The 15561-nt window shown below is 45.3% G+C and overlaps 1 protein-coding gene across 1 annotated transcript; it reads left to right on the top strand.

Moving 5' to 3' along the window:
- Positions 1-1372: 1372 nt before the first annotated feature.
- GKN2 (gastrokine 2) lies at positions 1373-7715 on the top strand. The gene is made up of 6 exons (XM_006272010.3): positions 1373-1384; positions 2604-2657; positions 3683-3814; positions 4761-4871; positions 6536-6689; positions 7472-7715. The coding sequence occupies exons 1-6, from the start codon at positions 1373-1375 to the stop codon at positions 7552-7554; spliced, it is 546 nt and encodes a 181-aa protein (XP_006272072.1). The 3' UTR covers positions 7555-7715.
- Positions 7716-15561: the final 7846 nt, after the last annotated feature.

Raw genomic sequence — 15561 nt, 5'->3', positions numbered from 1 at the left:
GCTGCAATTGTGTTAACACATATACTATTAACTGATTAAATTGATCCTGCAATGAAGGAAAATCAGTCTAGTTTTCTTTCTTCATCATGCATCTTGACATTGTTATAACCCGATAGAGCTCTTACCTGAAACATGGTTTGGACCCATTTCTACTTAAAACCCTAGGCACCAAAATTCTTGACAGTCTCGTCCCCTAAACTCACATATGCACACGTCTCCACCCTTTGAATTAATGCATTAGTTGGCAGCAGTGTTCATTTGTGTGTATTTAAGGAGGTGTCCATCTCAGTGCCTGTAGGCAAATACTTTTTTTTGACTGTGCTGCCTAATACAAGATCCTAGAAAGCAAATATAGCATGTATAAGTCATTTTTATATAATCAATTTTCATTATATGACCAGGCTGTAAAGTGGGTCAGGGTGGCCTCTATCAGTGGTTTGCAGTCTGTGGTCCACAGATCACTGGTGGTCCGTGGTCCATTGTCTGAAGCTGGTGCCCAAGTCACACTGGCCCCAGCTTTTCCATTCAAAGGTGGTGATGAGGCTTAATGATGACTCACAGGAAATGTTGAAGGTTGCAAGAGTGGTCCGTTGGTCGAAAAGGTTTGAGGGCGATTGGCCTAAATGAACCAGAAAGGAACAGCAGTAAATGAGAACCTGGAAACCATGATTCCATTCTTTACACTGCTACTGCCCCGCTTTATAACCCTTCTGAACTTCATGAGCCCCATCTTTTGTACTAAGGGAGACTAAGATTTACCCAACCTATGTATGCAAGGTATTATTGTTGTTTGTATCATAATTATCATTGGACTATTTCAGTCAATTTAAGTACAGTAGTTTTGCTTGGAGCCATGTACATTTGAATGCAACTGTTTTGCAAGTGGTACCCAGAAAGTTGGTCTATTAATTGATTTGTTACCTGTACTTGTAGGCTGTGATGATGCAGACATTTCTGTCTAGGTTAGCGTATCTGGTTGTACAAAGGAAGAATATACCTTTCTCCTGCTGCATACTCTTGCTAAGGAAGAAAACTAGACAAAATAAAATCATAGCTGTGTATTAAAAAAATTGAGCCAGCAGGTGTTTACTCTTGCAGTTTAGTTATTAAATAATAGGTATTTGCGAAGTGATTAATTAGAAATTTCTCAGGGCTGACTGAAGTGCTCATATCAGGATCGGGTTATCTGCCTAAGGCAGAAAATTCAGATAAAGCAGTTTACCATGGCGTGTCATGTTGATAGGGAACTGTTCGAGTCAGAAAGCATATTGCCGTCAAGTGGTTTCCACACCTATAGCAAGATATAAAAGTTCGATGTTTCAGTGCTTTTTTCCATTTGGTCCACAACTTCTCATTCTTATTTGGAAGAACAATGAACATGCTTGTGAGTATATTTGTCCCTTCTTGCCACTGTAGGGTATCAAACTGAACATTTATGTAAAAAATGTGAATATTTTCTTTTTGCTAGACAGAAGAGTTTTAAGTAAGGTGAGAACTGTCTGAATAATTCTCTGACCTGTTTCATGTCTCGTTTGTAAGTGCAGGAGGGTTGACTTCTTGTGTATGCAGTAATCCCACTGAGGTCACTGGAATGGTTCTGTAGCTAACTTATGCTATATGTTTTGAGGGGCATTGGGGTAACAACATGGCAGCGATTGATGTCATTTTTGAATAGCAAAGAAATGTTAAAAAAAAAAAAAAGCCTACGTGTTCCATTCCAAATGAGAAGATGAAAAACCCAAATTGGAAAAATGTTTACACAAACAGAAAGTATGAGACAGGCAGAAAGCTAAAAATGAAGGCAAACAAGGAGTAGGGGAATGAAAATTACTATTACTGTATTTGGTGATTTTCATTCTTTACATGTAGAATGGGCTTTATATTGTTTGGTTAAAGCGGGCCCCAGTCTGACTGGGGACCAGATCTGACTTGTGATACGCATCATCCTATCCTGCCTCTGACAGTGCCCATTATCAGATTCTTCAGCTAGAAACCATGTAGTGGAAAATTAAAGCAATATCAAACTTGCAAGATTTGAAACTCCCAAACTCTGAAGGATTTCAAAATCACACCTACCTACAGTTCCCCTGGAAATGTGAAGGTTTTCTAGTCTGAATTTCTAAAAGAGTGTGTTTTAGATTTGTTTTTGTTAATACGTATTCAATTTCAATGACTAATTAATGCTCCTTCACTTCTAGTGATATATTATAGCTGACAAATTGAAAACTCACCAACAAAAATTGGAGAAGATTTTCTTGGACATTCCTAATATTTCTAAGGCCAAAAAAAATCAGACAAAATTGTAAATAGATAGCTCAATAAACTTTTATACATCATGAAATCCACAGGTTACCTTTGGGATTAAGTGACTGCTATAAAGTTTCACAGTTTAACAAACAAAATAAAACATAATAGGGAAATAGAATTCTCTTCCAATGGTCTTCATGTAATGCAAAGTGGATAATTTTTCAAGCCTTGACAATACTACAGCTTCCCTTAATTTGTTAATTCAGAAGACCATATATATTCATCTGAACTCTGTCCACTTGGCATGAAGTACTCATTGTTCCTATTAAATATGAATGCTGCTATTTTCTTTTCAGGCTGCACTAATTGCTGTGTTGGGAGTCCTCTGGACCCAGGCAGCTGCATATCATGTAAGTAGACTGGGAAGGCTGTGTACTGCCTACAATTTATTTGCAATATGTTCCTAAAGCGAGAGGATAGAAAATTGGCTAATAGGAAAAAAGCCATGATGAAACTAGCAACATGTTTATTGCTGAGTCCAGAGAAAGAGTCATTTTTTGCCAAAGCAGGCAATCACATAAATTAAAGAACCAATTCTGCAGCCCTTAGGTGAGCAAAACATCCAGAGAAACCTGACTGTAAGATTAGGTCCTAGAAAAGGAGAAGGCTTGTAATATTGTCCCTTCTATCCCACTACATCACTTTACAGTTATCCCCTGCTATATATTACTGGCAACTTTGCAACTTCCCAAGCAAATACAAGCCGCAACCCAGTACAATTTACCATTAAGAAACTGTTAATTTATTTCCTATCTCTTTCACTTTCCAACCATTGCTTCAGGTTGTAACTATTCTCAACAATTTCCCCTTTTCTTCATATTTATGTACTGTTAAATCCTGCCTTATTACATAGCCACTAGACACAGTGGGATTGACGTGCCTTTACACTCTGGCCTTCTGACAGTGTGAAGGGAGCTTAAATGAGTGTGTCTGCAATTGATGCCTACTCCAAGGCCTCCTTTCCCTGCCAGAGAGGTGTAAAGGGGCTTCACTGCAATTGTGAATTGGGCTCTTTCACCTTATGGGCGTAAGAACAGTTTACTGCAAAGAGGAGGAGATGGGGATTTACCACTCAGCACTACTTACTTGTATATATGCCCTTATCCCATGGTAAGTATTTTAAGAGGGTTAAGTTACCATGAGATAGCCTTCATCTGCCATGATGTAAGAGTGTACACAATGGCAGGTACCATGGAACCAGTGATACACGGTAAATCCCTACCCATTTTACTCCACAGAACGTCATGCCTCCCTGTATCCTTATCTTTTTTATTTTGGTAGCCCGGGAATTATAGCAGGCAAAACACTTCCTTCTTTGTTGTATTTGTGAGTGCAACAGATGTTTCTGATAAAATATTTTGTGTTTTGTACCCAGATCTACACCATTCCATCACCTGGCCGTGACTATGTCCTGCAAACTGTGACTATTGACAATACAAAAGATACTGCAGACATTCATGTCCGTAATGGGCTGTGCTCCTCTGACACCATTTTTGATTACAAACATGTAAGTAAAACCTGTTGCAGTACAGAGGCATCTCTAGGATGATATGTTTAAATCCAGTGAAACACCTTAGTATATCAGCACCAGTATCATCAGGAGTAGCATCATGGGTTATTTTTACACGTGGGCAACTCTCATTGCAGTCCATGTAGTTCACTCTACATTTATATCACTGAAGCCAAGGGCAGAATCTAGATCAAAGTATAAGCAGAATTAGCAACTGGGTCAAAGCCAAAGGTCCACTTCTGCCTAACTGACTAGTTAGTGGCACATAAGGGAGTGATGGTACTATCATGTCCAGCTACCTTTGCCTCACTGGTCCAGATGGCCAGGATCATTCATTTATAGTTAGGTTGTTTAAGGGTAGCCTTTGGCACACTTGCAAAGCAAGGTTTGAATTCCTGCCTAGCACAAGATGCTTTAACTGCTCTGTAGACCCAGCAGCAGTTGGCTAATAGTAAATTGGGTATGCCTACATGAGATGTTTATTGTAGAGTAGACTAATTAGCTCCACAGTAAATGTCTTGGGTCTACACATGCAGGGCTATTAGGCTGAAGTAAATTAATTAACTCTGCAGCAGGATAGTACTTATAAACACAAGTACTATCCTGCTGTGGTCTTATTTAGTGTGTTACAATGCACGTATAGATGCTGATGGCGCTGGCTAGGGCATGAGGGTGCTGCCTGTGCCCCCGCCAGCCTTTCCGCAGCATGTTGAAACAGGTTGGAGCAGCCCTGGGCTGGCAGGCTGACCCCCTAGACCCTCTGCCAGCAGGGGCTGTTGTGACTCAGCTCAACATGCTGTGGTCTCAGGTGCATGTTCAAACGAAGTACCCGGGAGCAATAAACTCTGGCACAATAAGCACTGGAGTTTCTTGCTTGAATTAATTGCATATGTAGAACCACCCACTAACTTGTAATTTAATAGCCTGCTCTTGTGTTTTACAGGGATACATTGCAACGAGGGTGTTTTCCCAGAGGGCCTGCTTTATTATGAAGATGGAGAAAGGATATACCCTAACACTGGAAGATATTGGACGTCTTGCTTATGAGAGACAGGTGATTTTCTGGAGTGTCATGTACCATGTACAAGTTAGAGGCAATGGAGACGTAGTGTGATGGAAACAGAAAATGTTGCCATGTAGAATACTCCCTGTTCCTAGGAGTATTATTGGAACAGCAGTGAAGCAGCAAGCTAAGAATTTGAGGGAAGATCACATGCAATGCCACTCTTAAGATAGTGACGAAGGATAGCTGGGTGGGTCTGCAGTTTTAGGTGTGTAGATTAGGCCTGCGTGAAGCGGCTAGTATTTGTTTTGGATTCGGATTTGGCTTATTCGTTTGGGGGACAGTGATTCGATTTGGCGATTTGAATCACTGTCCTGATTCAATTCAGCCGAATCCGTTTCAAAGATTCAGCAGCAGCCAAATCTCCGAATCTGCAAATCAGCCAGGCCCCATCCCCTGCCTGCTTTCCCAGCCTGACAATGGCTGTCCCACCCACCCCAGCTCCTGGTACTTTGAAAAAAAAGAGCCCTGACTCTGTGGGTGCTGCTGGACTAGTGGGGTGGCAATCCCCACTGCCTCCCACTTCCCCATGCTGCATGGGGAGCTCTGCATGAGCCCCCCGACCCCCTCCTTGCTCCCCCAACCTCCCCATGGGGGCCTTGCCTGGGCCAGCTCTGGCCCTTTAAGAAAAAAAACAAATGAAAAAAACCCCAGACTCACCACTCCTGCCAGTGGGGTAGGGGGGCGATCCCTGTTAACCCCTACTGCCCCACGCCACGGGGAGGGGGCTCTGCACAAGCCCCCGAAGCCCCAAGGCCGCTGCAGGAGTAGTGAGTCCCGGGACTTTTCATGGGTTTATTTTTCTTAAAGGGCTGGAGCTGGGCTGGGCAGGGCACCCATGGCGGGGCTGGACGAGTGAGGGGGGGAGGGGGGTTGGAGGGCTTGTGTAGAGCCCGTCATGCAGTGTGGGGCAGCAGGGATCACTTCCCCCGCCCGGCAGCACCCAGTGATCACTGGGGCTTTTTTTTAAAGTACGGAGCTGGGGCGGGTTGGGGCAGCCATGGGGAGGGGCTGGGGGAGCAGGGGAGGTCAGGGGGGCTGGCAGAGGTCCCCCCATGGTCTCCTGTCCCCTCCCCTGCCCCCTATTTATCAGCTCGGAGTCAGCTGCAGCTCCCTGCTGCAGCTACCAGGGACTGCCTGAATCATCAAAGCTCTCCGAATCTTTTCCGAAGATTCGGAGACCTGTGAATTGATTTTGACCTTTAAATTGGTCCCGATTTGATTCAGATTCAGAGATTTGGCCACCGAATTGGGCCAAATTTCCTCTGAATTGAATCACCTCCCGAAGCTTCGCATGGCCCTAGTGTAGATGATAAAGTTAGTAGGAATCCAGTATATAGGTGTATGCTGTTTATTTTGCTTGCATGCTATCAGCATAAAGTTCCTATGGGTTTTTTTCCCCCGTGTTTATTATCATGTAACTACTCCAGTGATGCACTCACTACAGGTGAGTTTTCCTGCAAAGCTTAGTACCTGGATAATTCCTCCTATTCAGGCAAAACTTTCATGGAAGTCTGACAATTTGTTTGGGTAGGGACTTCAGAATATGGCTAGAGAAAATGTTACTAGATATGGAGAATTTCTCGTGGGGCTAGTGCAGAAGATCATGGTCCAACATTTACTTCTAATTACATTTTAACATTATCTTCTTTTAGATGATGACCAAAATGTATTCCCCCACATACTGGTGGGTCCAGTATGAACCTGCTGATTCTATAATTGCTGAAATGAAGGAGTGGCTTCTGTATGGCGATGCTATTGAGGGACTGTGCAAAGGTGTGCCTCTTTATGGAGTCCACAAGGTTGAAAGTAAGTACTATGAATCAAACTGAATCCCTTGTCAGGGATCTGCTTTTCCTACTGCTATCTCTCTATTGACGTAGCATCTGAACATGTCACCTGCCCTGCATACTTTTATCCTCATATCACCTCTGTGAGATAAGGAACTGCTATTGTCCCCATATTACAGGGAGGGAATGGAGACACAGACAGATATTTTTTAATGATTTAGAAGCCTACAATATAGAGTGATCAGTGGGGCTCAGAAGTCAAATGTCACACAGGGAGTTGATGGTAGAGCCAGAAATCGAGTGCTTATCTCCAGCTAACTGTACCACCCTTCCTGTCTTGCTGAAAGTGTAATGGCAGCTTGGGCTCATTGTGATTCAAACAGCTCTGCATGCCATGGTTTTGTATAGAAATGAGTTTACTGCAGTGCCCATTGGCTGTGGAGCCCATGTTGCTACTCCTGTATTCCAACTCAGCCCTGACCATTGGCATAGGAAGATATTGCCAGCTTCTTATGCCATGCAGTTATAATTTACCCAAAACAGAGCCAACATATGCCAGGAGACTGTCTTGGCACGCAGCTGAACACACAGGAGAAAGGTGGCTTAAAGCACTATTTACATCTCCTCCCTCTGAGTGGCACCATCAGAGCTTTATGCAACTACAGTTCAGATCAATTGGGACCTTGTAATGTATCGTAACTTGGAATTAAGACCTGTGCTTGCATATCTAAAGATTTTGGCTTACTTGATTTTGGAGAATTGTCAGTGAAAATCTGTTTATGTTCCTTGTTTCCTGTTTAGGTGGAATTAACTCTGGTGGCTGTTTTAAAACAGGAATCCTAGGCATTTTGCACATTTCTGTATGTGGAAAAGTCCATGTATAGATGTGACCCTGGCAGTGCCATTATTTGGAGAGGGCTCATCATTTCTTGTGTGCTTCCTGCTTTGAATATTTTGATGACTATTCAACTGAGATAAATCTCATTGTTCTACTTAATCAGCCTCTCCTCCTCTTTGAATACAACAAGCCATGATATACCAATAAAGAGAGTGCAACCTTGCAAGTGCCTTGCTTTTCTGTTTGAAAACAGCAAAACAAAAGTAAATGAAAACTCTCTTGTCTTTTTGTGTTTTTAAGATGTTTTCCTCCAAAGCAAAATGAGTTTGCCATGGGTACACAGATTGGTAACATGCATTGTGACATGCACAGTGAGGACCTTTTAAAATGACCTCCTCCATACAGTGCACAGATACTTCCTGCCCTTCTATCGGACTTGAAATAAGAAACAGAGGGAGGGGTGCTAGTTTGTGTTCATGCATGGTCTCAGACACATCCTCAAGGCTTCACATTAACTTCTATTGTGTGTTATTTAAACATCGCTTTTCGACATGGGTCTGAACCAAATCTCTGAAATTTAACTACCTCAAGCTTTGAGAAAGTGTATAGCCACATGCTCACATTTGCCATCCATTTCTGTAACATGTGGAACCAAATCTTGGCACTGAACGCCATCTCCAGGGCCAGATAAATGCATTGGCAAACTAGGCACACGCCTAGGGCCCTGATCTGTACAGGGGGCCAGTCCTTTCCTCCCTGGTGGCAGCACAAATAGCCCCGTCTGGCTGCCTTCTCTTCCCCTACCCTCTGCCAGCCTCACCGCTATGGTGGCTGCTTCCTAGTGGCAGCTCCAAGCCCTGCTCCCCACGGGTGGCAGCACCAGGATAGGGCGGGGGGGTCTTGACTGGCCCGGGGCCCACAGATTTGTTTGCTAAGGCCATGACCATCTCTCCAACTTCAGAAAATTTGGGCTGGGATCCAATGTTTTTCAATACATTTCTGAATTCTTATGGATTTAGACTGGGATTTTCAAAGGGTCTAAGCCTATGAGAACAGGCTGGCTAGCTCCAGCAAGGTCTGGGGAAACCTCAGCATAACTGATAATGAGCATCAGCAGGAGGATGTCAAAGATCGAAGTAATACCTGTGAGCCCCGCTCAGGGACCTTGCGCCAGGTGCTATACAAACATGAAACAAAAAGGTAGTCCATACCCCAAAGAGCTGTTCTGATTACAATGAACCCTTTCCTTGACACTACAGAAAAAAAAAGCTGGTAGGTGCACTGCACTAGCTACTCTGGAGATAAGCTGGCAACCTCCCATCAGTAAGAGAAATGTATAACTTAGAGTGGAAATATGAATGTTTGCAGTCCACTGAGCCTTGATGGGCTGCCAGCCAACAGAGTGTACTTAGGAATCCAGGGAATTGGCCAGTCTCTTGAACCAGTTATTTTCAAATCTGGCCATTTATCAAACCATCTGTGACTTGTTAAAATTACAATTTCCCCTCTTACAATGAAATTGTTCTGTTAGACAAAATAATCTGATTCACAACAGGCTGCAGGTCTTTGGTAATGCAGAGAACATTTTTAGAGAGTTCAACTCTGGTAACTAAACCTTGGAATATTTGTGCCTCTTTCTATATATCTCAATTTAGAATAAATTCAGTGAGAGCTATAGAACTGGCAACCCTGAGGTGCCATGTCTTTTGGTGACCCACGGAGGAGGTATGTCACAATAAACCTTCTCAGCATCGCCCCGTCACTGTGCCTCACCCAAGAGAGTTGTCCATTCTCTGTTTACTCCTACTGAGGTTGCCAGCACGGGGAGCTATTAAAAAGACAGGCTTTGTAATGTGGACAACTCTCACTAAGAACCCAGATTGGGACCCTCAACTTGTTTTGGGCAGGCTGTAGAACATGTAGTGGTATTTTCCCCTCACTCACTGACAGGCAGCATGAGTTGGTAACCATAAGGAGAGAAAGTCTTTGCACACATTCCTCATCCTTTGAGCCATACAGTCATGGCTCAAAGGAAATGTGGACCTTGATTGTAGGCCTATGTGAAGCGGCTAGTATCCGCTTCGGATTCGGCCAATTCAGGGGACAGTGATTTGATTCGGTGATTCGAATCACTGTCCCAAATTGATTCGGCTGAATCGGATTTGGAGATTTGGCAGCAGCTGAATCTTCGAATCAGCCAGGCCCCATCCCCTGCCCTCTCTCCCAGCTCCTGACACTTTGGGAAAAAAAAGCCCCAACTTAGCATGCAGAGCCCCCCCCATGCAGCATGGGTCAGTGGGGGGCAGCAGGGATTGCCTTCCTCCCACCGCCCAGCAGCACCTGGTGAGTAGGGGCTTCCCCCCCCAAGCACCGGGAGCTGGGGTAGGTGGGGCAGCCATTGGTGCGGGGAGTGGGCAGTGGTTGGGGGGGTCTAGGGGAGCAGGCAGCAGATGGGGCCTGGCAGGCGTCCCCCCATGGTTCCTTCTCCCCTCCCCCAGCCCCCACCCCCTACTTACCAGATCTGAGTCTGGCTGCAGCTCCCTGCTGTAGCCACCAGGGACTGTCAGAATCATAAAGCTCTCCGAATCTTTTCCAAAGATCTGGAGAGCTTTGAATTGATTCAGACCTTTTAATTGGTCCCCTGATTCGATTTGGATTTGGAGATTCGGCCACCGAATCGGGCCGGGTCTCCTCCGAATTGAATCACCACCCAAAGCTTTGCATAGCCCTACTTGATTGCTATATTAATACTAGTTTTATATTGGCTCTTTCATATATCAGTCCTTATGGGCATATCTACATTTTGCCCTATGGTGACGTTACTGCTCCATGCTTAACTTCCTTTTGGCTGTACTAAAGCATGGCACCGTCCTGTGCCGTGCATGCGATGCACGGTTATTTTTAGTAGTTAATTCGCTGTAGCATCATTCTATAATTGGGAAGTACACTGCTATGACAAAGTAGCTGCTGGTCACATGTAGACACCAGCGTATGCTACATTGTCGTAGCTCATCGCTACAGCAATGTAGCATCATGTGTAGATGCACCCTATAGCATGTCTCTCACGGGTTGCTTGCTTGACCACTGTTTATGGACTAATGTCATTTGTGAAAGCTAAGACTGGAATAAGCCCTAGGGAACAATCCTACACATACATCTAAGAAATAGATTAGGGCCTAATCATATTATTCTCTGACCAGTTATTTCAAATCATTAGTGTGATGTACATCTGAGTTACACAGTAACTCAGAAGCAAGAACAGAGATTATTTTTCCTGTAAATACAGTGGTGAATCCCTTTAAGATTTCCATGCTATTGTTACTGGAGAAACCCACAGAAGGAATGTTCTGTAAGTGTGAAACAACTGTAGCCTGTCACAGTTCTCCTAACAAATCATCATTAGACCTATGCCGGTTTTCCCTGAGATTTCATTTCACACAAGTCCACATAGCACACACAGCATATAACACACAGTGTACAGCAGTCTTTCTATGTATTTGACAGCCAACAACATTGCAAAGAGACAGAGAATGCGAATAAAGCAGCATTATGGCTTCTGACACTACACTTCTCACCAGTGTTTTTTCTTCAACTTGAATAAGAGAAAATATTAGGTACAGACCATTTTACAAAAATGATTTGTATTTAACAATTGAGTGTCAGACTAGAAATCAAACAATGGAAGATAGGAACAGATTTGTATAAAAATGCAGCAAAGACAACCAGTATGGTGTGTATAAAGTAATTACAGAACAATGCTCAGGTGAATATTCATATCACTTTGGTATTACTGATTTCATAGATTTCATAGACATTAGGGCTGGAAGGGACCTTGGAAGATCATCGAGTCCAGCCCCCCTGCCCAAAGGGCAGGAAGTCAGCTAGCCCCCCTGCCCAAAGGGCAGGAAGTCAGCTGGGGTCATAGGATCCCAGCAAGATAAGCATCCAGTTTGCTCTTGAAGGTGTTCAGTGTAGGCGCTTGAACCACCTCCGGTGGCAGGCTGTTCCATATAAGGGCTGTTCCATATAAGGGCACACTCATCTCAAAACTCAATTAGGATATTCAAGGAACGTTCCCATTGCCTTCCACTGTCAATAGAGCAGTGAATTCATGGCCAAAAGGCAGCCGTCAACCTTTTAGATCCCATCTGGAAGTAATCACCTTGCTTGAATATTCTCAAGGTAGGAATGAGTATGGTCCTTGCTTAAGTATCTTTACTAGGGCATGAGTTAAATTTGCTTAGCAATTTGCTTTTCAAAGGAAAATTGGATTTTGAATAAATCTGCTCTAGAACTTTTTGCTTTTAGTTACAAAATTTTACTCTTCTGTCAAAAAAAAGCACTCAAAACTTGAAATCTTTTGGCTGAAATACAAAATCTTTCCATCTACGAAACGAAAGATTTTGTTGAAAAAGCCTCATGCTGGAACTGCTCTGAAGGCAAAAGCTGTGGGCCTTTTCTTGCTGCCACTAAATGCAAAACTCCTGATCTCAGTGGGACCAGCAGATTGCCCTGTATCTAGAAGGGCTTGTTTAAACTAACCGTTTCATCTGCACTGATATCTCAAGTTCAGGGCTTTCAACTTGTCAAGTTTCTCCAGGCTTAGGAATGCCTCCTTATCCATTTTTTGCAATAACACTCTTTTCCTAAACAGCTTGGTAGCAAAAAGGCCCTTAAAACAAAGCAGAAATATCTGAAAGGCCCAGGATTTTAATAGTACAGAATGCAGTTAGGAGCTACATAAGCAAACTTTTCAGTAGCCTGGAAGAGAGAAGCCCTGGTGTGAAATCCTGAGTCTAGTGGAGTAGATGGGGTTTCACCATTCAGTCCAGAATTTCATCCCTGGATTCCATTTCCTATTCTACCACTGATTTGCTTGGTGACTGTACCAGTACCTCTCCCTTGAGACTTGGCCCTCACTGTTGGCGTGTTGGAACAGTCCCCTACCCCACTAGGGCACTTGCCTGTTATGACTTGATGGGAAGTTCAGTAGAATACACCCCGCTCCTCTGCCCCAGCACCCGCAACCACAGGCCTCCGGATTGGTAGAGGTAACTGCTAGCACTGCTGTTAAAAGTTCAGTCAGGAGCTAGGTGTAGTCACTCTCTGGACAACTACCACGAATTCCTATAACTCCATCCAACACAAAGATAACAAAATATGGGCAGGTGACCTGCCTCTCACCCTGTGTGAGCAGTGTTCTCTATCAGCTGCTCTCCTCCTTCACTACTTCCACTGTCCCTTTAGGGTTTCCTCCCGAGACTTCCAGCCTATCAGGGCCAGCTTCTGCTCTCCCACTGTGGATCGTCTCTCTTGGGTCAAGAGGAATCACCTGGGTTAGGTAGGAATCACATGGGTCTTGTCCTGGGACCTGCCACCATTCAAACTTTCACTTCCCAGTTCCTGCAGTCCTGGATAGGGCCTCTTTCTCAAAAAGGCCATGTTTCCTAGAGAAGCCTTTTTGAATGACAGTCCATGGTGGGGCTGGAATAGGTTTCTAGAGTCTTCCCCCGAGCTACAGGTAAGTGAATTATACTTACCTCTCTGGCCTTCTGCCTATCTTTGGAGGGCAATGTCAGTGACAGCTTGTTTGCCATCCACTTTTGGTCACTGCTGTCACTTGTTCTGATGCCAGTGAGTTGGCTTAACTTTTGAGGACTGTGGAAAGTAGAGTGTGCAGGGAATTCCCCTCCTGGATCCCCTTATTCTTCTACAGTGACCATGAATGAGTCACTTCCCCACTCTGTGCCTCAGTTTCCCCATCAGTGAAATGGAAACAATGGTATTTCCCTTTCCTTTTGTAAGCCACTTTGCATGACCCGTGATATAAACACTATCCATTCCTGTGTTCCGGCTGTTCCCTATCTTGTTATAGTCTCAGACAGCATCCCATCTATCCCCTCCATGATAGTGAAAAGAATCATAGAGTTGTAGAAAATTCAGGCTGGAAGGGACCTCAGGAGGTTATCTAGTTTAAGCCCCTGCTCAAAGCAGGACCAGCCCCAGCTAGATCATCCCAGTCAGAGCTTTGTCTAGCTGAGTCTTGAAAACCTCCAAAGATGTGCCCCTCCGGCTGCCACTCTGCCCAGGGTTTTTATAGTCCTGCCCCTTCTGGTCAGCTGACCAGCTGGCCAGGCTCAGCATTTAACCCCTTCTTTCTCAGCACTCCGTGCCCAGAAAGTTCTGGCCTTAAAGGGGGAGACGTGCCCTCCAGTAACAGGGCTAGGGTCCCCTGTTACACCCTCCCATGTAAATTGGTTCCCGGATGAATGGGAATGATTGAAATAAAATGGTAGCAGGCCTCTACTGAATGGCCTGTAATGACCAGGCCATCACCTAGCATTGATTCATCCAGGAACCACAGACCTCACCCAGGAACATAGACAAGACCAGTATTAGAAAGACAAAAGACCCTGCAAAACCAGCAACTCTACCATTGTACCCCACCATTATAGACACCCGAAACTGCACATCCCTGCATGGAGCACACATGCTCAGTACACCAGGGGCTGACCCTTGCCTGGGCATGCCTCCTGTCACTAGGGTCACACAAGGTCTGCCCCTATAAAAAGGGGCAGGGAAGACAGACCCAGTGGGAACGTCATTTCTATCTGAATCAGACCAGCTCCACGTCATGCTACCTATCCACCCCAGAGGCCCTGCTGGCAACCCCCTCTGGACAACACTGAACTGAAGGAGACCCCAGCTGGCCGTAGAGGACCAACTTTCAGTCTGTGATAGGTAGATATCGCCTGTACATTTCCTCCTCCAATTTGAACTCTCTCTCTCTCCTCCCGGACTTCAGCCCCTGCACCAAGCCTCTTTAACCCCTGCTGCCATTGTGTGTGTGTGTGTGTGTGTGTGTGTGTGTGTGTGTGTGTGCGCGCGCGCGCAAAGGAACCAATAAGATATTGTGTCACCATCTCCCCATTCAATAAAACCACTGTCATTTGTAACCCCAAGTTGGGTTGTATTTTACTGAGCCCCGGTCCTTTTCCCATCTTAAATTCTGGTCTCTGACTCTCTCTCTGTTTTCCCCCACATTTCTCTGCCACCTCTCAGCTCTTCTCTGTCCCTTCTCCATTCCCCTGCTGCACTCTCTTGGCCCCTTTGCTTTCTGCCGTCTTGCAGCCCTGCTCCCGCTGCTTTTTGTCTCCCCTCTGTCCCTTCTCTGTTCCCCTGCTGCAGCCTCTTGGCCCTGTTGCTTTCTGCCATCTCTCAGTCCCATTCCTGGCATCCACCACCTTCTTCCCACGTCTTTCCACAGCCCTTCCCACCATTTCTGCCACTTCTAGCCTCTTGGCCCCGTTTCTGCTGTCCACTGCCTCCTTCTCATGTCTTTCCGCAGCTCTTCCTGCCACTTTTAGCCTCTCAGCCCCGCTAATTTCTGCCTCCTGCTGCCTCTCCCCACTCCCTATCTCTCTCTCCATCTTTTGTTCCCAACCTTTCTTGCCCCCTCTCCCTCCGTGTTCTCCAGCTTTCTTCCACACCCTCTCTAGCCACCCCTTCTCCCCCACACAGTCCTCTGGCCTGCCACCAACTTGCCTGCAGCTCCTTCAGGTTGCCCTGCAGGTTTCCCAGCAGCCAGAGCCCTTCTCTAGCTCCCGGCACCGGCAGCCCCTCTCCCTGTAGCTTCCTGAGCTCCCCGGCAGCCCTGGAACCCCTGGTTCCTGGAGCCAGCCCCCAGTTTCCTCCACACCCTCTCTAGCTCCCCTGCATCCTCTGTGCCAGTTTCCCTCTCCCTGCTTAACTTTTGGCTCCCCTGTAGCTCTGGATTGGTCCCAGCCTCTGTGCCAGATTCTCTCTGGCATCACTCCCCTGTTCTGCAGGCGTTGGGCACTGTCCTTTAATCAATTAAGGTCAATTAACCTAAAGTAACCCCCAGCCTCAGTTCTTTAGCCCAGCTATCTCTAGTCTACCAGTTCTAATCCCAGTCCCAGTAGCTTTCACAACCAGCAACTTTCACTCCCTACACTTCCACTTTCTTACCTTAACCTTTCCCCAGGTATCCCAAGTATACCAAGCACATACATACATACATACATACATACAT

This window comes from Alligator mississippiensis, chromosome 7, assembly GCF_030867095.1.
Source record: "Alligator mississippiensis isolate rAllMis1 chromosome 7, rAllMis1, whole genome shotgun sequence".
Classification (NCBI taxonomy): domain Eukaryota; kingdom Metazoa; phylum Chordata; order Crocodylia; family Alligatoridae; genus Alligator; species Alligator mississippiensis.
This window is presented reverse-complemented; position numbering and strand designations above follow the sequence as displayed.

Bases quoted from the DNA above. Each gene is read 5' to 3' on its own strand.
- GKN2 (XM_006272010.3), top strand. The intron at 3,815-4,760 runs GTAAGTAAAACC...TGTGTTTTACAG, and splicing joins CCATTTTTGATTACAAACAT to GGATACATTGCAACGAGGGT. The intron at 6,690-7,471 runs GTAAGTACTATG...TTTCCTGTTTAG, and splicing joins TGGAGTCCACAAGGTTGAAA to GTGGAATTAACTCTGGTGGC.